At 37.4% G+C, this 14,448-nt stretch overlaps 1 protein-coding gene across 9 annotated transcripts in view; it reads right to left on the bottom strand.

Moving 5' to 3' along the window:
* CPEB2 (cytoplasmic polyadenylation element binding protein 2) overlaps positions 1-14,448 on the bottom strand; it is a 68,870-nt gene that overhangs the window by 2,235 nt on the left and 52,187 nt on the right. For 7 of the 9 annotated variants that reach the window (XM_024993643.2, XM_024993641.2, XM_024993642.2 and 4 more), the window contains 6 exons: positions 12,664-12,834; positions 11,210-11,299; positions 6,073-6,191; positions 5,692-5,806; positions 3,609-3,790; positions 1-1,749 (listed from right to left, as the gene is read on the bottom strand). The exon at positions 1-1,749 is cut by the window's left edge and continues 2,235 nt beyond it. In XM_024993643.2, the coding sequence (XP_024849411.1) occupies positions 1,522-1,749; positions 3,609-3,790; positions 5,692-5,806; positions 6,073-6,191; positions 11,210-11,299; positions 12,664-12,834 (905 nt within the window). In that variant the 3' untranslated portion in view covers positions 1-1,521. The remainder of the gene's footprint in view (positions 1,750-3,608; positions 3,791-5,691; positions 5,807-6,072; positions 6,192-11,209; positions 11,300-12,663; positions 12,835-14,448) is intronic. The other 2 variants (XM_059887818.1, XM_059887819.1) reach the window with 1 other exon arrangement.

Genomic DNA, 14,448 nt, shown 5'->3' with positions numbered 1-14,448 from the left:
AAAAAACCGCAAGCAAAGTCATTACCAAAATTCCTTCATCAAAATTTAAAAAAAGCAATTTTTAACCATTAAGAACAACAATTTCCATGCAACAGTGACCCCAGTTTAGACAGAAGACCCCAATATACATAGGTCAAACACATAAGCAAGTTTAAGCCAGATTTAACCGTTATCTTTAAGGTAAAATTGAATTTTATGCAACTAGCCATCTGTATATTTCCCCATCTCCATTTTGACTTTACTTAGGTTTACTAAAGTTTTGCATTCTTCGATAAAGTTCCTTTGTTTAAATATGGGCTTCCTGTGGGCCTTACATTTGGTGACCGGTTAGCAGTGTGCTGGCCATCTTTGGTTTATAACGGATGTCTTAACCATGAACTATCAAAGGGGCTAAAATCAACTTTCTTTAAAATTCTAGTATTGTTCTTTTACTCAATCTTTTATCTATACTATATCACTGCACATGAATTAGAACCGCACATCACAAAATTGCACAGGGATTACAAATATTACATCCAGTCTGCATAAAATCGAATTCCACTACCGACCAGATCACAAAATGGCTGCACTCTCTAATCTAAAACTAATTTGCATATTGTACACATGTAGGACATTGTTTTTTAACTTGAAGTCACAATAATGCATGCAAGTTTGCTTTTTTAAACAAATTTTATAATTTGTTCATGCTACCTAGTTCAAGAGAGCTTTTTTGAACATTTGCAATACCTCACCTCTTGTTAATAATTCTAGTGCATGCATATGGTGTATACAGGTAAGTAAACATGCATTTTTTTTTTCACATTCTAAAACTATGGCAGTTTAGGCCATATTGTGCTGCCTGCATTTTATCTGCAATGCAGTGTGTCTCTAACGTTTTCAATCCCGTATTAATAGGTGGCATTTACACATAACACCTATATAGCAGCAAAGCTAATACAGCTTGTGATTAAAAATGTTTAAAAATAGCTAATAAATCAGATTATCTTGAGGTATTATTTCTTGCAAGTCAAAATGGAGAGCAAAAAAACAACCCTAATTTTTTAGTTTATGTATACACTGAAAATAGCAACAATAAAAATAAGCCTTTGTAGCAGACATATTCCATCTTCACTATTATTTTGCTACCTTTGGTAAATTACTGGGGCAGATCTTAAAGTTAAAAACCCACGTTTAGAAATAAGTGCACGCTTCACCCACTATATAGCAGCAGACTGTTTGCCCCTACGCAAAACATTCTCATATCTAATTTTAACTTTACATATAAAAATAACTTGGAGAAAATACAAAAGAACATTTTATTTTAACATGAAAATATCACAAAAATTAGTAAGCCTGAGATGTAGGGTTTTGGTGAAAAACAAGAGGCTTGTAGTGTTTTGGCTGCTGATAAAGATGCATGTATTGATAGCTGGGGTGAAAGCAGAAGAATGCACTTATTTCTTCTGCATGTCAGTATCTTCAGACACAGTAAGCCACATGCACCCTTTCTTTCCTTGTTGAACAGAGGCCGGTCAGCTGTTCTTAGTTCCAGCGGAAGTGGATCTGACGTGGGCGATCAGCACCTTCCTTTACCAATGGCTTATGGAACTCACGTCCTGCACGGGAGTGGATATTTGCCCAACAAAACTCACAGTAATACTGCAGGCAAGTGACATTGGCACAAAAAAAGGGAGCAAATTTCCCACCACAGCGTGCGCCCTGGCACTCATCACACATCTGGTCATCCAGCACATATGGCTTCACCTCCACCTAGAAAAAGAGGGAAGACAAGTCCTGTCAAGTCTGCTTCAGACCCCACTTTAGCACTGATTTAAGAGGTTCATGCAGTGTTCTAGAGAAATGGAGCAGCACTCAATGCTGAAAGGAAGAGGCATATTCTTAGCGTGATAGTTCCGCCATGGTGGTTTAATCACTAAGTCATGACAGACTCTTGCAATCCCATGGACTGTAGCCTGCCAGGCTCCTTTGTCCATGGGATTCTCCAGACAAGAATACTGGAGTAGGTTGCCATTTCCTTCTCCAGAGGATCTTCCTGACCCAGGAATCAAACCTAGGTCTCCTGCATTGCAGGAAGAGTTTTTACCAATTGAGCTATGGAGGGAAGCCCAGTTTCACCACCCTGTAGGTTCAAAGTACATCATTTTGTTCTTGCAGTCATCTTTTTATAGGTCTTAGGTTCATAATTGACCATGTGACTCAATGAGCACTTAGTTTGGTAATTTTATTGTATTTTGATATGTTTCTTCTGAAAACTATTAATTGAATACTATTTACATCACTTTATTCCCCAAATACAAAAAATAATTTATAAAAACTGTAAAATCCTAATTGATTCACAAAACATTCCACCCTCACCTTTCTTGAAGTTGACATCTTTAACACACCTGTGTGTTGATCTTCTCAGAGGTGGGGGTAACCGTGAGTTAAAATGAGCAGGGCATGGAAGACAAATGCACTTACACCTTTGTTCTCTCTTCCCAGCCCCACCGGTGAGATGGCACAACTGTAACAGCCCCTGGTCCTGGCAATGCTGCTCTACTGCAGGTGAGAGCTGTGCCCTGTTCATAAATAACTGGTACCACTAAACCAGAGCTGTGGATGATTCTATGAAAGGCATGTCTAGACTTCTGAGAACTAGTAAGACAGAAGTCAAAGTCCCACTGTGACAGTGTGACTCAGGAGAAGGTCTCAGACTTAAGTCAGCTCTTGATGCTAAAGCTCTTGACCTCAGTTTCCATACCTGTGAGATGAGAAAGGCACCAGACCCTGCTTCCTAGAGTTGTGAGGATTAGATGACGCAAGTAAAAGCATGTAAAACAGTGCTTGGTACCTGGTAAAATACTCTGTGAATTAGCACTGGCCACTATTAGCTGCAACAGCCTTACTTTCTGGCTTGTGAGAACTTTATGAATGACAGGTTACTGCTTCTGTCTGACTGAATAGTGCCAGGCAGTCTAAGATCTCTGCACTTCCTGAGAGGAGAGAAAACTGAGTGTTTAAATGGCTTGGTTTGCCCAAGGTAAAAAAATAATGACCTGATGATTTCTATTTTGAGTGTATTCTACTGAAATACTTGCATGTGTATAGAAAATAAACATATAAGGGTATTTTCTTCAGCATTATTTTGAACAAATACAATAACAACAAACTGGAAACAACTTAGCTGACTGATAAAAAGAACTGTAGAACATTTGATAGGAAAGTAATGAAATAACATTTTTATTTACATTTGTATTGGTCAAAAAGTGCATTTTCAGTACGATCTTATGAAAAACCCAAAGGAACTTTTTGGTCAACCTAATATTTCATGGTTAGGGTTAGGATAAACCTGAAAAAAAAAAGTGAAAGTTAGTTGTTCAGTCACGTCCAGCTCTTTGTGACCCCATGGACTGTGGCCCACCAGGCTCTTCTGTTCATGGAATTCTCCAGGTAAGAATACTAGAGTGGGTTGCCATTCCCTTCTCCAGGGGATCTTCCTGACCCAGGGATCGAACACAGGTCTCCTGCATTGCAGGCAAATTCTTTACCATCTAAGCCACCAGGGAAACCCAGTAAGCTTTGGATCAGCAGCTTACAGGACTTGAATAATTTTCCAATATGCAACTTACACGTTTATCAATATCACCGTGCTGAAGCTGAACGAACCGGGCACTGATGGCAGCAATGTAGCTCTGCTGATTGGAGAAAGCAACTCGACCAGCACCTTTTGGATATTTCAGCTCTGGATCTGTATCAATCCCTGCATAACACACGCCACCATACAGCCGGTCCATGATCATAGCAAGCTCCACTGGAAAAGAAAAGAAGTGCACATCAAATGGGAGAGAACACAGTGAATGAATCAACAGTCTTAAAGTATTTTTTTTTTAAGTGAAAGTCAATAGGATAATGCTCTCTTCTAGATCCAGTCCTCTGTCTTGCACACTAGGGACCATCTGTTCTCACCACAGAAGTGGACTGCTCAGCTGCCCACTGGACCAGTCATATGATATCTAACAGGCCCTGTAGCAGGCACTGCGTCCTACACGGTGCTCCTGACCTTTCGCTACCTGTCTATGCGTGCCCCAGTGTGTTTTCACTGACTCAGTAAGTGACGGAAAAGATGAAGTTGCCAACTCAAGAGGCTTGGCTTCATCCTTCCTATTTTTTCTGTTTCCCTCAGTGCATGCAATCCCATGAACTTGATTTCCAGACATATCTAGAATCCAACTGCTCTGCCTCCATGACTAACATTCTGTTTCAAGGTACCATTATTTTTCATCAGATCATGGCAATAGCTTTATCACTTCGTTTCTCATCCGTGCTCTTCCCACCCCCAAGTTTATTTTCAAAACAGCACCAAGGGTGATTCTCTTGAAGATATTGCAGATGGCAATGGCTTAACTGAAATTTCTGCTTGGGAACTCTGAATGGAGGCACAAACTAGTCTTCAAAACCACAATCTTCTTCCACCTACTCCAGTGTTCTTGATCTTCTTAGTAATGGTACCACTGTCTACCTAGTAGCTTAAGACTGAAAATTGAGATTGAGCCTTTGCATTTACTTCATAAATACCTGTAACACTTGTTCACTTGGCTCTTCTACCACCACCACCACTAATCCAAGCCACTGCTAACTGTCTCCTGGACTGTAATAACAGGCTTCAGAATTGGTCCACCTATATCTACTCTCAACTCAACTCTCCCCTCCACAAGTCATCAGCTAAACTAGTCTTTCAAAAATGCAAATATGATGTCTCTCTCTTTTACTTAAAAACCCTTCATTGGTTTCCCACTGCTCTGAGGATAAATATCAAATTAGCTGTTAGACTTTTATGATCTGACTGCTATTTACTTTTTCAGTGTCTTCTGTGTCTCTTCCCTCATTCCTTATACCTTAGGTGGTGACTCTGGACTCCCCTCAGTCCCTCTGATGCACTTGGCCTCCCTCCACCGAATGTCTTTGAATATGCTTGACCCCTTTATCTGAAACACACTCCACACAAACTCCTTCTGTTCAATCTTCATATGTCAGCTCAAATACAGGTATTTTGAAAATATTAGGCTACATCACGTTTCCTTGCTTTATGCCCTTCTGTTTCCTATAGTGCGTCTTTGTAGTAGGTGTACCTGTAAGTATTTACACGTGTGAACAGTCCTTTAACATGCACCTCCCATACTGGAAGAGGGTGTTCTCAGTGATGCAAGGAGCTAACACACTTCACAAGGGTGCACAGTATCATAAAACCTGCTTGTACTGTGGGCATTTATGTCTATAATTATGTACCATATGACATCTTCTGGTAGATCTCTGGATTCTGATGACTGATGAACATAAGTCTGTCATTCAGGTATCTAAAGTGTCTTTCAGATATCAGAATCAACCTGCATCAAATAAACAGACCCCAAATTCTCACATCTTGGACAGTTACACTTAAGCAGACTTAAGTGCCTGAGTGGATTCTTCTTATAGAGTCTGTCTGGAGTTAGCTATACATAGTGATAAATGGTTGTCCTATTCTCCAGTTCCTTAATGGTCTCAAGAGCAGTTTTTAGAATTTGTCTCGATTCTCCAGCAAGCAGCTGTTGGAGGAGAATCTGCCCTTAGCTGATCCAGTGGTGATATATACACAATAGGTGCCCAATGTTTACTGAATCAATTCATGTTAAATGATTTTTGTAAAGAAACAAAATTTGTTAACATTCTACTTACCAGCCCGCAATGGCCTAGGAACACCTCCAACAAAAATTGTTTTTCGAGGATCCAAAGGCTGAGAACCATCCATCACAAAGTCACTATCACTCAAATTCCAAGGACGGATCTGAACCTGTGAAGAAGATGATACTACGGGCTTAGGTCTCGCTGCTTTAATAGCTGATGAGCTTTCTGCCAATTGTGGTGCTTTCATAATTCAGAATTTTGGACAGATGGTTTGGGAAACAAATTGTTAATATTGTAATCTAGATACTGTAAGTTATATGAAGTTTTAAAAACCGAACCCTTAATGCAGTAGTTTTTTCACTAATAATCATTTCAAAACAGTTTTTGGAAAACTTTCATTTGTAGCTTCAAGTTTGAGTAGCATTTACTTACAGGTTTGTCCTTGATGGTTGGGCTGGAAACACACAGATAGAGTTTTCCATCCTCTTCAATACAAGCATCAATCAGTGCCTGAACTGAGCTCTCTTCTTGAAAGAGAAGGAATGCATAGCCTGTAACAGCCATGAAAATGAGGCAGTAAGTCAAGGTCAGTGATTTCATCCCAAACTTCAGTACTGTTTAGAAAACACACACCTTTGAAGTAGATAAAAAATGAACTATCAAATAGGACTACAATCATTACATTTCTATTGGAGAACACAACAACCTGTAGAATACACACAAACACAAACACTCGGTAAATTAACTACTTTATATAGAGCATTTAGTATCTGATATTGTACTAAGAGCTTCACATAAATATTTGATTCTCAGAGTAAGTCCATGAAACATTATTCCCAATTTACAGAAAAAAAGAAAAACAAAACAAACCCTGAGGTGTCAAGTGGTTGAATTACTTGCCCAAAGCCAGTCACATAAGCAAGTAGTTGGTTGATTAATTGCAAACCTAGATCTGCTCTAAGGCTGATACTGTCTCCTTAAACAATTTGGCTGGATTAACCAGTTGAGTCCAGCAGAAGCTACAATTTTCTTCAGGTGCCCTCAGGGAAAGACAAGTTCTAGAGCATACTCTTGGGCAGGTGGGAGGAGCACATGTGGAAAGGCCCTGGAATTCCTGTAAGTAGGGGAAAATTCCATAGTCAACCTGACCACTTCTAAATGATACTAAGAAAACTCTCTTAGGGAGGCTGGAATGAAACAGATTCCTTCAGGATGGGTCAGACTTTTAAATCAAGTCTCAAAGTGGCTGAGCAGCAGAACACTTTTTCCAAACAGTATGGAGACTGGGTTTGTACTTTGGAGTCAAGTTCTTGCTTAGATTCCTATGCTTTTTTGGAAATATGCCCTTCCTCCTTTCCTTGTGACAACCAGTTGTCAATCTTTAATCAGATATTATGTATCCATCAGGCAGAACAGACTTCATTATAAAAAGAAGGCATCAAAATTTACAAGTTTACTATTATGTGATTATTCCCAGTAGCAGATAACTATAAGTGACCTAAAAACACCCCTTTCCCTTGACAAGATTTCTATGCAAACAAATTTAAAGCAATGAAATCTAGTCCCAGTATGAAAATGCCATCATACAGGCCATCCATGTTTGTTCCATTAAACAATGGGAAGAGTGAGTTCATGTTTTATTAGAAGTTAAAAAAAACACAGCTTATTGCCAATAATCACTTTCAGTGCCACAAAGATCTGATATGACACACAAAAGAAGTACTTCATTTTAATAAAATTACTATATTTGATTGCACAAATAAGCAATCAAACCATTTCTATTTCTACACAAATAGAAACTTCCATGTGTATGATTATGCAAGATCAGAAACATATCTTAAGACTTTTATCATTGTTGGAAACATCTGGAAAAAATGAGAAAATAAAGACTGGCTTTCTATATGTGAAGGCATTAATTTTGATACAAGCTACGGTTCTGAGAGCTATAACTGTTTTGTAATAATGAAGGGGTATAAGATCAATTTACTAAAAGAGCATTTTAAATTAAAATTTTAATGTTATGTTTTATGATGCTAGTTTTTATATTAATATTTTAAATTGCTAAATTATTTTTGTGATTATTAGGAAATAAATATTTGTATCACAAAAATTAAGCAATATGGCAGATAAATTTTAATCTAGCTAAGGCAAGCCACTAAATATTAAAATAGTCTCACCAAAAATACCACCTAACATGTTCTTTAGAATTTATCAGTGCACGCTAATGTTTACATTCAATCCATGGAGTTGCAAACAGTCCCAAATGACTTGGCGAACAACAATGTTTACTCAAGGTGAACCTTATTCACTGCAAAGGACAGGTGTGTATAAGTGCGGTTCAGCATTCAAGGGCTCAAGTCACTACCTCAATTACAAGGCAACTTCATCAACTGGATGTTTCTACACCAGTGTTTTCCAAACCACGGAATGATGAACTCCAGCAATGACAAAAATGCACGAACGTGCAAGGTTTAGGAACACTGGTCTTTGGCAATGGGTACAATCAACTATAACTGTACCAAAATACTATGATTTGCCACTACTGATTTTTTGTTGTTTTTCTTGTTTTCAGTTTGAGAAAATAACTACCACAAAATTACAATAACAATAACAATGCAATAGTAACAATGACAGCAGCTCTTCTGTTTCATGAAATCAGAAATCAACCTATCTGACTAGGCTTAAATCCACCCCTTATCTGAACAAGAAGTCCATGCAGAAAATGTGTACCTGTCTTGATAGAAACTAATTCCAGTACCTTTCTAAACTTGTACTTCAATCCCTGCCTGTAACTCTTCTGAACAGCTTTTTTAATCTATCTAAATTGCACAATCTCCTTCAGATTTAGTTCAAATTTTCACAGTGAAGCTTTCCTCTACCTACTTCAGGCCAAAGGATAAACCATCCTATAGTATTTCTAGTTGTTTATATCACTTATTAGGCAAATTTCAACCCATGAATTACTGAGGATACAAAGATGAGTAAAGACACAGTCTGACAGATTATTGGAAAAATTCAAAATTAATAGGTTCTGACATTAATAGATATAACTCATGCTGTGTTGTGGGAGAAACACGGGATATCCAGAGATGTGGACAGACTAAGTCATATGTCTGACATGGTCCAGACAAAGGATGATGGTAATTTAGGCAGAAACATCCAGAACTAACAGGCATTTTTATTGAACATTTGGTAAAATAAACTATAAAAGACAAGATCATAACACTGAACAACAGATTAAAACCAAGCTAGGAAATGAACATCTACATCAACATGAAGCTAGCTTTCTCTCTAAACCAAGGATGCAAGACCTCCAGATCCAGCAAAGTCCAAAATCATGTGAAAATTTAGAGTACATGGAGAGAGGTCCATAGGTATAAGTAGATTCTAAAAGCTGCCTGAGATCCAGGCTCGAAGGATTCCATAAGATTTAAAGGTTCAGTTCAGTTCAGTCACTCGGTTGTGTCCGATTCTTTGCAACCCCACGGACTGCAGCATGCGAGGCCTCCCTGTCCATCACCAACTCCTGGAGTTTAATGTATGTGTGTGTATACATATATATGTGTGTGTGTGTATATATATAAATCACACATATATATAAATCACTGCATTATTCCATTCTCTAAAAAACGACACCACTCATAGGAGTTCTATAATTCTCAATGATAAAGGTGGAGATGGCCTGAACAATTTATCACCAGAAACCCTGAGCTGGTTTTTGGATGCCAATAACTCTGACATGTTTCCTTTCCCAGAGTCGAAATCAGCTTATTCAATAGATCTACTGGAGTCTTTTCCCCAGGCTTGAAAAATCCACTCAGCCATGAGAATAATGGTGTACTTTTTTATTTCTAAAATTACATTTGAATGATATTCAAAGTAAAGTCTTTCAATCTACCCCTTTCTTTCATTCACCTATGAGGATCTGCCACGACTGGCTGGATTCAGGCTAAATTCTCTGCCCCTGCTCAGTCCAGGCAGGTGATTCTTCCTCTGCCCACTGATGGTGGCATCACTTTGCTCAAACGAATATTAGCTCCATTTGTGATGTCTCTTCTCTGGATCAGTCACTGCAGTATCCTAGCAATACGTAACTCTGCACATCTTATCTCTTTATGTAACTGAGTTTTTCCTGACCATTCGTTTTCTTCTCTATCTAAATTCACCAACAGAGTATATATTACTCTCTTGTCATCTCTGGAACACTTAAGGACAACTTGAAATATTCATGGGTTTGTATTTTATTCTCACTTCATGCATTTCTTAATAACCTCAGATATGCAGATGACACTACCCTTATGGCAGAAAGTGAAGAAAACTAAAGAGCCTCTTGATGGAAGTTAAAGAGGAAGGTGAAAAAGTTGGCTTAAAGCTCAACATTCAGAAAATGAAGATCATGGTATCTGGTTCCATCACTTCATAGCAAACAGATGGGGAAACAGTGGCTGACTTTATTTTTGGGGGCTCCAAAATCACTGCAGATGGTGAATGCAGCCATTAAATTAAAAGATGCTTACTCCTTGGAAGGAAAGTTATGACCAACCTAGACAGCATATTAAAAAGCAGAGACATCACTTTGCCAACAAAGGTCTGTCTAATCAAGGCTATGGTTTTTCCAGTGGTCATGTATGGATGTGACAGTTGGATTATAAACAAAGCTTAGTGCAGAAGAATTGCTGCTTTTGAACTGTGGTGTTGGAGAAGACTCTTGAGAGTCCCTTGGACTACAAGGAGATCCAACCAGTCCATCCTAAAGGAGATCAGTCCTGGGTGTTTATTGGAAGGATTGATGTTGAAGCTGAAACTCCAATACTTTGGCCGCCTGATGCGAAGAGCTGACTCATTTGAAAAGACCCTGATGCTGAGAAAGATTGAGGGCAGGAGAAGAAGGGGATGACAGAGGATGAGGTGGTTGGATGGTATCACTGACTCAATGGACATGAGTTTGGGTAAACTCCGGGAGCTGGTGATGGACAGGGAGGCCTGGCACGACTGAGTGACTAAACTGATACATTTCTTAATTTTACTGAGCAGAGACACTTTTTTATATGTCTATGCCCAAGCTACTGAGAAGGATACCTTAGGCAGAAAAACGACTCAAATATTTGTTGATACAAGCCTTTGAAATCATTATCAAATCATTACAGAGAAGGCATAGCAAGTCTCTGATGATTCTTGACTGGCTTGAAGTGCAACAGTTTTCAGAAACATTCTGCCTCACTCGATACATTGTTACCGACCTCTACAAATTACTCTATTAGTTTTTATACAAAGATGTACTCATATTCAATTCTAAAAGAAAACACAGAGTAATTGATATTATTTCTTTGTGAAAGGGAAAGGACTGTGGCTTGCCAGGCTCCTCTGTCCATGGAATTCTCTAGGCAAGAACACTGGAGAAGGTAGCCATTCCCTTCTCCAGGGGGTCTTCCCGACCCAGGGATTGAACCTAGGTCTCCTGCATTGCAGGCAGATTCTTTACCTTTTCAGCCACTAGGGAAGACCAATTGTTTCTTCAGCTCTCATATAACTTATTCCTTAGCAAATAGTAACAAAAAAACCCTCTTACCTTTGGGTGGAAAATAGGACTTGCTTTCTGCTTTATGAGGCCAATCCACGACCAAAGGCCCAAATCTTCTGAAGCTAGCAGTTATTTCATCTTAAGAAAGTACAGTAATATGCATTAGGAATTAATTTTAATGATTCATTCTAAAAAATCTGTATTTTGTTATTTTAAAAGATTTAATATTTTAAAGTGCCAAATAGCCTAAGATAAACTAGAATATAAATACTAGAAACATGTTAAGATTTAATATTTTAAAGTACCACATAGCCCAAGATAATATAAATATAAGCCCAAAAATATAAATGCTAGAAAAAATGTCTAATATCATCATTAAAATGATACATAAAACTTAATCTAGTTAGTCAAAGTAGTTTTTAAGCAGCATATTGGTTAGAATAATCAGTTCAGCATGACTTCTAAAATATTATATAATACCATATGGACACTAAGGGATTGACAGTATAGCAATCATAAATAACACTGACTTGAAAAACATGCCAACATTATATCAAATTAAAGATCCATAAAGATCTTGATAAAGTAACATATTGTAGGAAAAAAAAGGTCTGCTGAACAAGACACATAAAGCCTTAATATTTCTAAAATATACTAGGGTCTATACATGCCTGGTAGTTTCACTGAAAGATGTAGAGGTCAAATTCAATGACACGTTCATACTTATTTATCACATGGAAACTTTTTGGTACAGATCAGTATACAGAATAAGTCTGTGGATATTTGAATTATAACTGAAAAAAATTCCCAAAATGTAGTACTATTTTCTCTATTATTACACTGTAAACGAGAGTGGCATATTTTCCCACAGTCTCACAAGTATTAGTTTCAGTATTTTACATTTATCTTGAATTATCTTTCTTTAGTTATTATTACACAGGATAATTTTTACATATGCTTATTATTCTTTATAAAATCTGAATTTCCTGTTTATGTACTGTTTCCATTCCTTGTTTAGGTTGTATAGTCTCTTATCTGTTTCTAAAAGTACATTTACACTTAAGTTTAATTTTTGATTCTTATACATTAAAGCTGCATGGTTGGTTACCTTTAATTCATTGTGTGTGTGTGTGTGTGTGTGTGGGTTTGTGTGCATGCGCGTGCATGCATTACAGTCATATGAAAAGTTTTTAAGTTTTCATAAAACTATGAAAAGTTTTAAAGGTTAAGTTACATATATACAAAAAGTTTGGTCATATGTGTTATGGTCATACAAAAAGTTTTTTAAAGTTTTAAATAAATATATAAAATAAAAAGTTTAATGTAATTAAATATGTTTTATATTTTAAAAATAACAGATATGAACTAAATGAAAATCTGATTTATAAAAAAATGCTCACAGTAACGATATGTAAAATATACAAAGTAAAGAAACAAACTTAGATCCCCATTCACACTATATTTCAGGTTTTTTTCTTTAGTATCACAAGTCATCATTTTACCTTCATCAATGTCTGGAGGAAGACCACCAACAAAAACTTTTCGAGAGAAACGTTCTATTCGCTCTCCATTCTGATGAGCTGAGTAACATGTGGGTGAATTTAAAACACCAACTTGATCATTATGCCCATCATCCAGCAAGCCATCATCTATTGGAAAGAGGGAAGAACGACCTAAAATATAAGAACAAATATAACCTGAATCTCAGATCTAAGAAAGTGATAAAAGTCAGGAATAAAAAGAGCAACAATTAAAGGCTTGAAAATGAAAGTGAAAAAATAAAAAGTGAAAGTGACATAGGGATCAAAAACTAAGGAACATTCGGATAGCTTAAACGTTCAATTACCTGAATTCAGGAGAGACGTTGTTTGAGGGATGAGTTAGAAACAAACATGGCCATATGATAACAATTATGTCATGAACAAACACTAGATCATTTCGATTTTTTGTGGAAAACAGCAAGAATCTGCTGTATGGGGATGGTTAAACTGGATATGTAATGGAAGAAACCTTTTAGAAATTGGTGGCAGACAGAAACGACACAGACTAAACTGATAAGAAAACAACAACAACAAAACACTTGCAGACCACAGTAAAGAAGGATGAAAGTACCAAGTTACACTTGCATATAAGATCCTGATGTATTGCATGTGTGTCAGTTACATGACAGGGTGGACAGAGATTCTGCACAAATGCAAAACAGAAGAGGCTCCCCTCCAAGACTTCGATCCCCACCTGAGCCCACCCTTCAGGACACACCCTTGTACAGGAACAGACTATATAATCCTCTGTAGCAATCCTGATGCTAGATTCTGTGGGGATCACAATAAATAAGTAAGATGACCTGGTAAAACAGTCTCTAAAGTGCTTCAGAGGAAGTGTGCTGGAGGAAGGGAGTAACCTGGCTAATAAACAGGCAATTTCTTATATCCCCAAGTGAAACTGGATAGCAGTTGTGGTAACAGGGGAAAATAGAGTTAAGAAAACGTAGGCTAGTAGAATATTTGTAAGAAAATGGTTTTGAATAAATATTTCAAGTGGAAGGAGAAACATAAGAGAGAGAAGGAAAAAATGAATTTATTTAAGAAATAAGAGTCATGTTGGCTGAAACATGTTGGAAAAAAGGGGAAAAAAAAGCTAGAAAAGCACCCTGGGCTAGACAGAACACTTAACCTTGAATGTCAGGCTAAAGGACATATTTTATTTAGTCAGCGACAAAACAAAAAGGAACAAACAAAAAACAGGTGCTCAAGCACGATAATAACTTTTCCTGTATTTTTGGCAAATATGGTTAATGTGGTGAGAAATGAGCCAATCAGAAGTCCTTCAAAAAATTCAGGAAGGATGGACAGTTGGAGGTACCTGAAGCAGTGAAAAGTAGATGGGAAATGAAACAGAAAAAAAGAATGGAAAGGAGGAATCAGAAGGTTTTAGAATATGAGTGGTAAAAATCATTAACTAAATAAATATAAGGAGAGTAAAGACCTGAAACTGCGACAGGAAAGGGAACTGCATCCTAGACATGTGAAAGTTCACAAGCTTCACATCTGAGATGTTCAGAAATGTGGAGAAAGAAGAGTCACATTTTTGAGCAAGTAATCTGGGATCAACTCACCAGTAAACTGGAGAGAGCTTAATGTTCTTTATAACATCACTGATAAGAACCCCAGTGAGAAATGATAAGGAGAGCACCTCAGGAAACTTACAAGGGAGAAATCAAAGAATAAAAAAAGCAATGAAGGAACAATGTGAGATGTTAAGATAATGATTTGAGAAAAATGACAAGT

Source organism: Bos taurus, chromosome 6 (genome assembly GCF_002263795.3).
Source record: "Bos taurus isolate L1 Dominette 01449 registration number 42190680 breed Hereford chromosome 6, ARS-UCD2.0, whole genome shotgun sequence".
NCBI classification, from domain to species: domain Eukaryota; kingdom Metazoa; phylum Chordata; class Mammalia; order Artiodactyla; family Bovidae; genus Bos; species Bos taurus.
This window is presented reverse-complemented; position numbering and strand designations above follow the sequence as displayed.